The 13,801-nt window shown below is 44.8% G+C and overlaps 1 protein-coding gene across 11 annotated transcripts in view; it reads left to right on the top strand.

Moving 5' to 3' along the window:
* Positions 1-13,801, top strand: part of OBSCN (obscurin, cytoskeletal calmodulin and titin-interacting RhoGEF) — a 745,212-nt gene that overhangs the window by 230,104 nt on the left and 501,307 nt on the right. For all 11 annotated transcript variants that reach the window (XM_029588301.1, XM_029588307.1, XM_029588308.1 and 8 more), the window contains 4 exons: positions 95-361; positions 5,767-6,033; positions 8,153-8,265; positions 9,005-9,158. In XM_029588301.1, coding sequence (XP_029444161.1) covers positions 95-361; positions 5,767-6,033; positions 8,153-8,265; positions 9,005-9,158 — 801 coding nt within the window. The remainder of the gene's footprint in view (positions 1-94; positions 362-5,766; positions 6,034-8,152; positions 8,266-9,004; positions 9,159-13,801) is intronic.

Genomic DNA, 13,801 nt, shown 5'->3' with positions numbered 1-13,801 from the left:
TGGAAATCTGCAGGTACTCAGTTTATTTTCTTCAGGTTTCTATTGGGTGCATAAATGACTCTTCACTGTGTATGTTGCATAAATTATTTGCCAGAAGCTCCTGTGCTGTTTAAGAAGAAGCTGGAGGCACAGACAGTGGAGGAGAGAGGCACGGCCGTTCTAGAGGTGGAGCTGACCAAGCCGTCCACGGAAATAAAATGGATAAAGAACAGCATTGTGCTGCAGCCCAGTGAAAACCTGGAGATCCGGGCTGACGGGACAAAGCAGAGCCTTGTTATTAAGAATGTTACCTTCTCAGACCGGGGCTACTACTGCTGCGAGACACTCGATGACAGGACCCAGGCTAAACTGAACGTAGAAGGTAAGTTCTTAGTGGAAGGAGTGCCTGATTTGACAACTGGTCCCAAAGGCTTGGCATGCAGGCAGTATAAAGTGGTGGGTCAGGTGGTTCTACTGTTTCAGCCGTGTGAGATTAGGACTTGGGAGAAGGAAAGCTGTGGATGAATTTTGGTGTGAAGAAACAGAGACAGGGATCTTAGAATAGTCCATGGCCAGTTGAGAGGTTAGCAGTTTCAAATTAAAGCTTTCTACTCTCACAGCTAACATCACATGCTGTTGGTTTAAAAGCTACCGGGACCGTGACAAGTGACATTTAGAGCCGTCATATTGAAAAATACAAATATACTGAATTCATTCCAGCATTTATGGGTGGAGAATACAGTCACAAGGACCATGAAATGAGCAGCAGTGACATTGCTTTAAAAGTGAATGTTCTCTGTTCACAACCAGTCCTGGTTTTCAGGATAACTGAAATATGCAAACAACTTAGTCCTTAGACCAAGAGTAACTAAATACATTTGTAACCCTTTCCTTTGGAGGGTGCATTACCTCCAAGGGCACACAAAAGTATTTCTATCTCTCGGGGTGTCTCTCTTGCCACTCAGCCCCTCCTGATGCTGCTACCCCAGGAGTGAATCCTTTCTACGGGGGGGGACGACTGGGTTTTCTGGCCCAGGTGGTGACATGACACTCTGGTAGTATGCAGGTGTGATGCTGATGCATGGCTGGGATAAATAACGTAGGACACAGGTCTGGGTGTTCAAATAACAACCTTTATTGATCTCTTCAAAAGGATAATAAATGTCCCAGTTCAACAAATAATATTACAGAGGAGTGTCCTGTTCTTGATGTGTTAACAATTCAGATTCCTGGAATCCCTAACTCTTCTGAACTGAGAGTGCCAGCATCCCAAACTCTTGGGAAAGTCCTGCATGGTTAGAGAGATCTCCTTAGAGTTATACACAGTCCTACCTGAAATGCAGTAGACTTCAAACAACTTCCCAGTCTGTGCCTGTATTCCTGGGGAAGATCCTGTGGAGGATCTCCAAGATTTTTCTTCTTTCGCCTGTCTCCTTTTCATGACCCCTCAGAGGGAGAGGTCTAGGATGGAACTCCGGGCCTGTGCGAATGCAGGTTCAGCTCCAAAAAGGAAGAGGGATGGCAAAGAAAAGCTTCTTAACCATAATCTGGATCAAAGTTTCTCAAAAGCAAAACCTTCCAATCTGAAATAAAGTCTCTGTAATTCTCAGATTAGCTCCACTGACAGGAAGTACTTTGCATGGATTCCCCTTAGGAAAAACCCTACACCTGTTGAGCGGTTGAGAGGAACTAAAACTGAGCGCCTTCCTCTTCAGGAAATAAACCAAAACTGACACCAACATTTCTTTCAACTCCTAGTTATTAACACGGTCTATCCACTCAGGCTGCCTAGAGGAGGAGCTGAAAGTGGTATTCCTTGTAGAAGATTCGTGGGCGACTGGGAATATCTAGTGTCTAACCCTTGGGGGTGCCACACATTCATGAATGATGAATGCTTCATGGTGATGCTGATGAAGATCATACCTATTGTCAGAACTCCAGGACCTATGCTGGTCATCGCTTTCCCTTGGGGCTCTGGGGCCAAGTGCTGCTTTATATGCATCCTTCTTCAAAATAGGCTCCGCAATCAAGTTGATGAACCTGGAAACATTTGAAAGCTTCACTGAATTTCCTCAGACTTTTTATGAACAAAAATCTGAAAAGTTTGAAGCAGATTTGAAAATCCACTTTGGATTTATGAAAAATCTAAAGGAAATGTTGTTAGCTCGTTGGTTACACTTTTATGTTTTCTGAGAGTCTGAAGCAGATTTTTTTTTAGACCCGAGGATGATCCAGAGGCTCAAACTATAGGGTAAGGGAGGGACTCTGGGGAATAGCTGGGGTGGAGGGGATTTTTTAGAATGAAGAGTACAGGAGGTTTATCCAGTGGGTGGTGATGGCAAGGCCAGCTAACTTACATATATAATATTTGGGCTGCTAGTCCTGGATAGGGTCCCAGGACCCACACCTCAATCACAGTCTTCAATGTCTTAGTCGTCCCATGATGTTAATGCTATCTGAGTGTCCAAGATTCCAAGGGATGGGGGAGAAGAGTAATCTTCTAGGCCTTGTGCATTGTTTTAAGTCAAATCCCACTTTATAGTGCATTGTATGCAACAGGGATGATCTTTTATTTGTAGACAGCAGCAATAATCACGCTGGGGACTTATGGTTTCCAACATAACTTTTACTGTTGAATTATGCAGTTGATGGAAGAGTTCTTTACAGTTTTGGGTATTCCCACAATGTTTTCTTTTAGTAAATTTGTGTCCATTACTTCTCTTCAATTTCTTCTAATATTCATCGAATGCCAGTTGTCTACTTTAGGTATTCTCCTGTCCAATCAAGTAGTAAAGGCAACTCCCTTCCAGTTGATAGGACTATCTTTTCAGTCAATTTTGTGTATTCCATGGAAAAGTCCCAATTTTCCTACTTCTCTCCTCTCTTCCACCCTGCTGGTGGGTCTGAGGGGTATTGGTTTCACTCCTCTTTTGCCCACAATGGGTTTAGGCAATTCAGAGAATATGCATAGTTGAAATCATATACCAGACACACTTTTTATAATTTTATAATGTGCAATGAATATGATAGTGCAAAAATAAATTAAAGAAATAAACTTATCTTACCGAGATCCAAAACAGGTCAAATGTCAACAAACTCCATGTCGCTCTTTCTTATGTTGGTGTACTTCAGTTTGCTTACACCAGTCATTGTCCATGCTTTGACAAATAAATTATCTTCTTCAGGGATTCATAGAATTATAGGTTTCAGTTCCAGAGGGGGAGGGGCCCAAGAGCATTGGGAACAGGAAGCTCTGTTATTTCTGTTACCTTTAGACTCCAAATCTTCAGCATCTGTAGATCATCTTCCTGGTCTGCAGCAAAGAAGTCTCTCATGTTTCAGAGCTTCTCCCTTGACATCATCACCTTTGCATGTCTGAAACTCGTTCATTGTGATCCTTGCTGATGTCTCCAGCTGCAAATTGAGTCAGTCCCAGCTTTGCTGGATCACCTCGCCCCACTACTGTTACTGTAGCAACGATCTTCTCAGTTGCCCACTGAACATAAGATCCGATGTTTGCTGTGATCATGGCAGGATTCGTACCTGCTCTCCATGTTGGAGCTCATGGTGGTAAACTGGAAGCCTATCATCTTTCATAAAAGCACAGCTTTACACAAAAAGTTCATAAATACACCTTGAGGGGGAATGTTTGAGTAACCTCCTCCCTCCCCCTAAGTATGCGTGCACTTTTGTACATGTGCACCTTGCAGCTGAATTTTAAAAGGAAAGTACCCAGATGAAGTTATATGGCTAAATCCTTCCAGAATCCATCCCTTAGCTCCTGAGAGAATAAAGTCTTAAGAGGTCCATATTCAATGTGTTTGGCACTTGGGCAGACAAATGCCGGCATTTAAAAATCTCTTAGAACATAGGAAGATAATTTGTTAGCCAGCTAAAACTTAACTGGCTAGGGTTGGGTGGCCCAGGAGTATTCTGGGGTGAGCGCTGTTATCCAGCCAAATGACTCGATTTTCTGTATTATCTGGCTAAGGAAAACAGGAAACAGCCAGAAAACTTTAAAATAGCCAGGTATATTCACAGCACAACCGCGCCGCCGAATCTTGAATAACTTTCCTAGCCAGCCGGTGGCTGAATATGGTCCTCTCTGTATAAAGTCTGCAGGTCCGTTTTTCCAACCAAATGACATGCACATGCGTATGTGCATACGTGTGCGTGTATGGGTGTAAATGCTAATTCCTCCCTGACTCCTCCCCCAGAAGCGTTGATTCTCTCTGCACATAAAAGTATGCATGCACTGGTACCACAGGGCAGAGAGGCTGGGCAATGTTCTAAGAGACCATTTCTGCAAACAAAGCAGTTTAACCCTTTGAAAATTATCTTCTTGGTGAATGTTCTTTATACAAGATCTTAATATTATTCTTTGGAGAAAGAAATAGATTAGGTGCATCAAAGATATATAAACAAAGGAGTATCAATAATATAATTTACGACATGCAACAGCAGTGAGAACAATGGCATGCCATGTCAATATGAGAGACTTCTCTGCTGCTTCCTGTGCTGTACCTGTTCTGTGATGGGGTAATGTATGTGTGTTTGTGTATGTGTGAGAAGCATGCACTGCTGCTGATGTGCTGTTTTGTGATTGGGCAATATGTGTGTGTGTGTGAAGCATGCATTGCTGCTGTGCTGTTCTGTGATGGGGCAATGTGTGTCTGTATGTGTGAGAAGCATGCACTGCTGCTGCTGTGCTGTTCTGTGATTGGGCAATATGTGTGTGTGTGTGAAGCATGCATTGCTGCTGCGCTGTTCTGTGATGGGGCAATGTGTGTGTATGTATGTGTGAGAAGCATGCACTGCTGCTGCTGTGCTGTTCTGTGATGGGGCAATGTGTGTGTGTGTATGTGTGAGAAGCATGCACTGCTGCTGCTGTGCTGTTCTGTGATTGGGCAATGTGTGTGTGTGTGTGTGAGAAACCTGCACTGCTGCTGCTGATATGCTGTTCTGTGATTGGGGCAATGTGTGTGTGTGTATGTGTGTGTGTCTATGTGTGAGAAGCATGCACTGCTGCTGTGCTGTTCTGTGATGGGGCAATGTGTGTGTGTGTATGTGTGAGAAGCATGCACTGCTGCTGCTGTGCTGTTCTGTGATGGGGCAATGTGTGTGTGTGTATGTGTGAGAAGCATGCACTGCTGCTGCTGTGCTGTTCTGTGATTGGGCAATGTGTGTGTGTGTGTGTGAGAAACCTGCACTGCTGCTGCTGATGTGCTGTTCTGTGATGGGGCAATGTGTGTGTGTGTGTGTATGTGTGTGTGTCTATGTATGTTTGTCTATGTGTGAGAAGCATGCACTGCTGCTGGTGCTGTTCTGCTCGTCTGTGGTGGGGCAGTGTGTAAGAGAAGCTGGCATTGCAGGTGCCTGTGCCATAGCCTGTTCTGTGGCATGTTTTACCAGTTCTATGCTGGGTTAGTGTATGTAAGGAAAGTCTGCTGCTGCCCTTACTGTGCTGCTGGTTCTGGGGCAGGACAGTATATAAGGCAAGATAGAACTACTGGTGCAATGCTTTATTTGTTCTACGGTGAGACTGTGTGAGAGAAGCTGGTAATGTTGTTGCTCATGCTGTACCTGTTCTGTGGTGGGGAAGTGTGTGCTTCTTAATTCCTGTCCTTTCCTTGGGGAACACAAAAAATAGACATTATTTGCTGTTACAGGAACAAATACTTTCTCCCAGTGAAATATGCACTACCCTCTGTCTGACTCTGTGGGTGGCAAATCCGTCTTAGGGGTAGAGAACAACAGTTGTTATTTTATTTGTTTGCTTGTTTTTAGTACGACAGATTAAGGTCGTGAAGGGTCTGCAGGATGTGGAAGCTCCGGAGAAAGACACTGCCACCTTCCAGGTGGAGCTGTCGCACGAGGATGTGGAAGGGTCCTGGATGAAGGATGGGCTGAAGCTGAAGCCGGATGAGCACTGCCGGATCACCGTCCTGGGCAAGAGGCATGCCATGACCCTCTCTGCCCTCAAGCTGGAAGACTCGGGACTCATCTCCTTCAAGGCAGAAGGGCTCCATTCGTCTGGGAAACTTGTTGTAAAAGGTACTACTTGTTGAGAGCTGATGAGGAGGTACTGGGCCGTTAGACAGCACCTCTCTGTAGAAGCCAGCTTGGTGCTCCTGGCATTAATACTTCAGTCCTGAATATTTCTGACATAGTGGCAGGAATTAAAAACAAAATGAAAGGTCACTCCCAGTCTATCTATCCATGTAGCACTGCAAGAAAAATTTGTAGGAAGGACCTTTCTGCATGGGCTTTAGTAGCATATCGCTGACTCAGTTGTGTCTGCAGGGCTCACCTGGTTTGCTTCTTTTTCCTACTCACTGTAACACTGCAGACCTTACTTGATCTCTGATTTTATTGCTGCATTCTCACCACTAGGTATCTCCTGGGCACATCCCAGGCTTCCAAAAGAGTATAAGAACATAAGAAGTGCAAAGCTGGGTCAGACCAAGGCTCATTCAGCCCAGCATTCTGTCTCTGATAGTGGCCAGTCTGGATCACAAGTACCTAATAGAACCCCAATAGTTAATCTATTTTTCACTCCCAGGGATAAGCATTGGTTTTCCCAAATCTACCTGGCTAATAACTGCTTATGGACATTTTCTTTGGGAACTTCTCCGATCCTCTTTTGAACCCCACTATGTTAGTAGCCTTGACCACATCCTCTATAACTTAATTGTGCACCGAGTGAAAAAATACTTCCTATGATTTGTTTTAAATCTGCTGGTTGCAAGTTTCATGGAATGTCCCCTAGTCCTAGAGTTGTTTGAAAGAATAAATAACCATTTCCTCTTTACGTGTTCTACCCCACTCATGATTTTATAAATCTCAATCATACCCCTCCCTTGCATGTCCTGATGTGACATTTACCCAACCAATACTCCGATAATTGAATTCTATTATTATCGTGGTGCCCATTTTACTAGTCAGTCTATTCTCTGTTAGCATCTTGCAGTCTGTTTCCTCATTTTGGCCAGGCAGGCAGTAGAAAGTCCCCACTACTATATTCTCTTTTACCCTTGGAATTTTTATCCATAAAGATTCCAGAGTGCAGTCTGTTTTCTGCAAAACATTTATCCTGCTTGACTCTATGTTATCCTTAACATATAGCGCCACCCCTCCACCAATTTTATCTGCCCTGTTATGTTGCTATAACTTGTACCCCAGTATCACAGTGTCCCATTGGTGTCCGAGATACCTATGTCTGTATCTTCCTATAGAACCATGCATTCTAACTCTCTAATCTTATTTTTCCAATTTCTGGCATTTGCATACAGACATTTTAAAGTAGTTTTATTTGTATTTTTATTTGTAAACACATCCTGATTAGTATGAGATGATGCAGGCAGTTTGGAGTCATTTTTATCTGCGTGCTCAGTATTTAAATACATCTGGGGTTTTTTCAGCTTTTTTAACCACCTTTCTATCGAACATTCTAATTACTTGGTTTGCCAGTGTCCTTTGAAGATACCTCCCTCTGAACTATGTGCTGCTGTGCGACTGCCGGCTTTCCTCCATGCTCTAGTTTAAAAGCTGCTCTATTTCTGGCACTGGGTTTTGTCACCATCATTTCCATTTGAAGACTAGCTTATCATCCACCACCCTTTCTGTAAAAAAATACTTTGTTTTGTTATTCCAGAATCTCAGGCTTTGAATCATGATCTATTGTTCTGGAACTTTATTTTTTTTTAACCCTTCAGTTTCCTCTGCTCCTTTGGGTCTCCAGCTCAATCAGCACCAGGGCTTAGATCCCCTATAGTATCCCTGCCTCCCCCCTCAAAACAAATGTATCTAATCTGGTCATTGTAGTTGATAGTCCTGGACCAGCGGCCATGCATCAGGGCTCCTTCTAGAACCCTACATTCATAGGCCCTGAAACTGGCTGCTAGGTGTTGCCATTGAGCACTGACCACAACTTCCTCCCCTCCAGGGGTTGTGAACGCTGCTGTGCCATATGACCTAGAGAATGGAAGTTCTGACTCAGGGATTGAGCCGAGGACCTTCCACGTGGCACCGTGCAGCATTGCCCCTGACCCAGCCCTACAACTTTTCATTGAAATATGGTTACCTCTTTCATATCCTGCCTCTTCTTCAGGTATATATATATATTTAGATCTTTTAAATAATAACTTCTCTGTTCTCATTTCTGTTTTGACAGAGTCTCCTGTGAAAATCATCCAAAAATTGGAAGACCTCAAAGTCCCTGAGAAAGACAAGGTGACATTTGTGTGTGAACTCTCAAGGCCGAATGTGGAAGTGAAGTGGCTTAAGGTACATGACTCTGTTAACACAGTTTTTTGTGATGGTGTCTTTCTGTGCTACATAGCATGGTGCAAGAGATGGCGCTGCTTTTTTTTCCCAGTTTATCAGCCCATTTGTTGGCCTACAGGACTATTTCACATATAATATTCATTAGGAAAGTTTTAGGCCTCACTTTTCACTTGAGCAAATCAGATGATTGAGCAGTTGGCTGAGTTGTGCACTTGCCTCTGCTATTTGTGCTCTTGTGTTTTTTCCAAGTTTGTGATTTCTAAATCCAAACAAGGGTGCACACTCATAACAATGCAAGTTTGTAAAAAAAAAAACCCCCAAAAAACCATAAACAGTAACTGAGGTAAGAGCGCACTGTGATTGACAGCAGGGTCAGATTTAAGGATTAGGGGAGAGGAGGGAAATTACAAAACTATGAGTAATTTTGCCTGAGCAACAAGTTTATCAGTTATATAAAATTTAAGGTTTGTGCTAATAAAAAATCCTTCACTTAAATCCCCATGAGTTAGAAAATTCCAGGAAATAAATCTGCAAACACATGGCAAAGCATTCAACTTGTGCAGGTTTTGGCATAAGGCATAAATTTGGCCATAGGCAGAAAACAGTGTGCAGTCTGAAAGAAGCTTGAATATTTCGGTGGGACGTAGGCTGAGCCTTAAACCTGGCCCGTAGTGTTTAGAATGCGGTTTGGTTAAGGCTGTTTGACTTTACAATCTTAATGTTTTTATTTCTCGCTCAGAATGGATCACCACTGCGCCCTAGCAAAAAGATTGGCATTATTTCACAAGAACGAAAGAGAAGCCTCATCATTCATAAGTGTGACTATGATGATCAGGGAACCTACGTGTGCGATGCCGTTGATGACAAGAGCTCAGCCAGCCTTACTGTTCATGGTAGGTGTGAATCAACCGCGGGATTCCACTCTCAGGCTGGGTAGAGAGGAATAGTTTCCCTCGATAGGTGAGTTCTGAGCTTCCCCTAGGAATGTGTGAACAACTTGCTGTCAAACTGAAACCAAATGGATTATAGCATGGTATGAGTTCCAGTGGAACTGCAGTTTTGTAATTTATTGAATTTGTTTGAATTTCTATACCATCTATCCAATTTTAGCTCCAGTTGATTTTCAATATGGGGGAGGGGGGGGAGTGTCATATTCAGTAGGCCGGATGTTGGACAAGTTACCCAGCTAAAATTAGCTGGAAAACTTGTCCCAAATATTCAGCGGGATAAAGTCTCTCTGAATATTGCAGCCTAAAGTTATCTGCATACATGAATGTAGCCATTTAGGGTTTTTAATTATCTAGTCTTGGGTGTCTGGATGACTTCCTACTTAATCCAGATATTTTCTAAAGATACCCAGGTAAGAAACTGTCAGAATGTTATAAAAAAAAAAAGGAAATCAAAGGGCCTATGGTCTTATTCTCTCCCTTCTCGCTTACATGCTATTTTATAAACAGCAAAGATATGCTTGTGAATAAGGGTTCACAGGCAAATTTCCTCCTGTGAAGAAGCAATGTAGGTGCGATCTGGGACAAGGCCAACCTATACGCTCCTAAGTTGCCATTTTAAAAGATGAGCGTGTAGTTTTGGCAACTTACACATGTAATTTTATACCTGCTCATTATCTTGTGAAAGTGATCTCAAGCGTTGATATTATACTATTGGCCAAGTGGGAGGGCTGGGTGAGTGGGGGAAGCTCAGGCTCGAGAACCAGAAGGTTCTCGATGACCCGGGGAAGGACTGGGTGAAATGGTGGACTAATTGGTATAATTGATAATTTCCTTGACATGTGCATGTTAGAAAATGTCCCAACTTACATGCGTAAATAGGGATTTATATGAGTAAGTTCTGCCTGATTTTCACAGATAAATTATCTGCATATATCATTTTAAGTAACAGTCGGATAAATAGCACTTTTTGTGCCTTATCTGGCTATCTTACTTAGCCAGATAAGTAGTACTTTTTTTGTGACTTATCCAGCTAAGTTAATTCTATATTCATGCGTATCTCTACATATGCAGGAATGTTGCAGGATAGATTTATGCATATTTTATAAAATATAAGAGTAAATCTGCATGCAGCCATATAAGTACATATATGGGCTTGTGTACATTTCTTTAAAAGTTATCATCCCTGTGTGTGCACCAAACCAGTCCCCCAACATGTTAGCAGGTATGTGCTAAAATTAGTATATATTGGCATTTGAATGAGGAAATGTTGAATGCAACTTTAGGATTTAGCCTCTGTGTGTGTTGCGACTGTGGACCCCCGAGCCGAGACGAGTAAGGTCCTATCTGAGAGAGGACTTCCCAGGCTCTTGTCTTCGGGAGGTGGATCTCAGTGCCAGCCTGAGGTCAAGGCCAGCAGCAGATGGCAAGATCCAGTATCGGTCCAAAGACAAGGCAGGCGACTAGCAGCGGAGTCCAGCAAACAGTCCCAAGGGTCAAGATGGGCAGCAGACAAGAGAATCCAGATACCGGTCCGAGGTTGAGGCAGGCAGCTAACAGTGAAATCCAACAAGTAATCCAGGGGTTGAGACCAAGAATCAGTTGAGAGGGCGAGGAGCAGGATGGGTATGGAGAGGGACAGGAATCAGGAATGAGGAGCAAAACTAACGCAGCCAGTAGCTTCAGGAGACCTGTTGCAGAGGCAAGGCTGGAGAGCAGGGACTCGGCTGAAATAGTCCCTGCTTGATGACGTCAGCTGGGAACTGCGGGAACCTTTCCCGCTGCAGTCCCTTTAAGGCCCGACGTGAGGCGCTCGTATGCGCCTATACTGCAGTCAGGTTTGGGGGACCGGCAGCGTTCCCAGCGACTGCGAAGGATTGCAGCGGCGGCATCTTCTTGCTGCCGCAAGGGAGGGTGGCTCAGCACCGGGACCCCGGCAGGTGAGGGAGGCTGGCCGCGCATTCCTGCGGCTGGTGAGCGTAAAAATGTGTGAAATAGCATGATATGCATTTTCTCTTTGAGGCCTAAACTTTAATACCTGCCTTAGACCAGGGTGTTAAATCTGTAGTGTTTATATTGCATGTTGAAATCCCCAATGTAAAATGGCTGGTTAGCACAAGGTATTTTATCACTCCCAGCGCTGCCCCCCCCCCCCCCCACATATACACCATCAAGGTTAGAACCCCTGTCCTATACAACTTTGGATCCATACTGAGACAACCCCTCTCAAGATTCAGATCCCCTGATAGGTAAATCCCCCTGAAGACCAAGTATTCTTTCAAGGCAGTCCCCCCATAGGCCACAAACCATCCTCTGATGCCGCCTTCCCCAACGCCTCTCTGGAATGAGCCCTTACAATTCCTGGAGATTCTGATTTTCACTAGCAGGAGGGATGCGAGAGTCTTCTGGCCAGCATTCCTGCAGTCTATTGAGTAATGTGCCTTGCCAGCAGGAGTACGCTCTCATCCCTTCTTCTGGTGATGAACAGGATGCTCCGGAATGATAAGGACTTATTTTGAAGGGAAGGAAAGGGGAAAAGGGGATTGGGGGTCATGGTCTTCATGGTGCTCTGGTTCTTGAAAGGGGGTTTGGGTCTTTGGGGTTGGGGCTATCTTGAGGGCAGCCTGGATCTTGAGGAGGCTTTGGTCTGTGTTATGAAATTGAGAAGATGTGAACCCTAGTCCGAGGAGGAGTTGATACTACCCGAGCAGACGAGCCCCCGGGTTCCCCCGTCAAATGGTGAGGCTGAAGCAAGGTGGAAACTAGTAGATCTTCACCCCTGGAAGCCCGTGGTCCCCCCAGGAGGAGCCCGTAGAGACCCGGATGGCTGGGACTTAGGCGAACCTTGAGAGGAGGAGGTCTCGTAGCGTGGAAGCAAGGGTCAGCTGGATCTTCACCCTTGGAAGCCCGTGGTCCCCCCTGGAGGAGCCCGTAGCAACCCGGACCGCTGGTACTTAGGTGACCCTTGAAGAGAGAAGACTCGTCAAACTCCAGTCCAAGATCCGATGACAGAGATTCGCTGCTTGCCAGACCGAAGTCAAACGCCAGAGAATTACCACTTGCCAGTCCAAAGTCAAACACCAGAATCACCACTTGCCAGTCCAAAGTCAAACACCAGAATCATCCAGGAACAGAGACAGAGGTACTGATACAGAGGCACCAGAAGACTCATGGGGTGTGAGCAGACTTGTTGCCAAGTCACTGAATGGAAGGAAGAAGTCTCCTTAAATACCTCCCTGAGCCTGACCCTACTGGCTCAGCTGAAACCACTTTAGAGGACGAGGCCCCTTTAAATCTCTTCAGGAGGCGCGGCCTCGCGCCTAAGGGCAGAGCAGGCCAAGCCCGATCCCGGAAACGCACCAGTGCGCCCGACGCCATGAGAGGAAGAACGCCCCCCATCCCCGCCGGAGGACCCTGTAGGGATTCAGCCCTGAGAGCGGACCGAGAGAGGAGAGCAGGAGCCTGGCATGCGAGTGCTTCCCTGCCGCTGCTGTGGCGTCACTGGCGGCCCTGTCGCCACGAAGAGAGGTAGGAGGGGCCAGCCGCGGGCGGCCACGGCTGGCTGCTACAGCAGTCTGAGAGTGATTCACATTTTGAGAGGGGGTCAAGACATGTGTCACGGGTCCTGGTTTTGAAGGGGAGAGTCCAGGCAATGGTAATGTTCTAAAAATGAGATAGCAAGTCAGGACCAATGGCGACCTCCAACTTCTTCTCCAGCTGCAATTGAGAAAAGAAAGCAAGTTCTAAAAGCTTCTAGGTGAGTGACCTAGAATAATCTGGCAGAAAATCACCACAGAGTCCTATATCTGGATTGGAATGCCCGACCTTGAGATGGTGGGAGAATGATAACCTCCTAACACTCTGAGCCAGTTAGCATGGGAGATTTCAACAGGCACCATGTGCATGCTACACTTTTTGGGATTCCCACCAAAAAGGGCTCTTTATAGGAGGCATGCAAAAAAATGTAGTGCATCGTATGTTAAGTGGACTTTTAAGATGCAGGCTAAAATATTATGCTCATGCATGCTAAAAAAATTGAGCAATAATAAAATGCTTTGAGAAAAAAAAGAGTGTGAGTTTTAGCACATGGACCTCTTAATATCTTTGCTAAACCGTAACTCTGAGACTGTGAACATATGGTCATGAAATCTAAGTTTTTAACAATTATTATGGGAATAGTTGATCATTAACCGCTGTAAAAAATCAACCTTGTTCTAACCTCATTAAGCAACCTATCCTGTAAATACTGATATGTTCCTTGTACCTTTCTCAGCTGCTGTCTTTCCTCCTTTACCTCTCTCCCCCCTCTCCCCCCCCCCTCTTTTCGCTCCTGCTCCACTCCCCCACTCCCTGTTTTTTGTAATTTCCTCCTTTCTCAAGTTTATTGTAAACCGGCGTGATGTGCTTGCACGAACACCGGTATATTAAAAGCTGTTAAATAAAATAAAAATAAATAAATCATCATTTCTCAGAGAATAGAAATGATATTCTGCTAGATATTTTATCCGAAGTTCTGACTAGCTCCTGCGGTCTTTTTCAGGGTAGGACTGACTCCTTGATTCACTCACCCTTTGAACCCTAGGCTCCTA

Source organism: Rhinatrema bivittatum, chromosome 2 (assembly GCF_901001135.1).
Source record: "Rhinatrema bivittatum chromosome 2, aRhiBiv1.1, whole genome shotgun sequence".
NCBI lineage: Eukaryota > Metazoa > Chordata > Amphibia > Gymnophiona > Rhinatrematidae > Rhinatrema > Rhinatrema bivittatum.
This window is presented reverse-complemented; position numbering and strand designations above follow the sequence as displayed.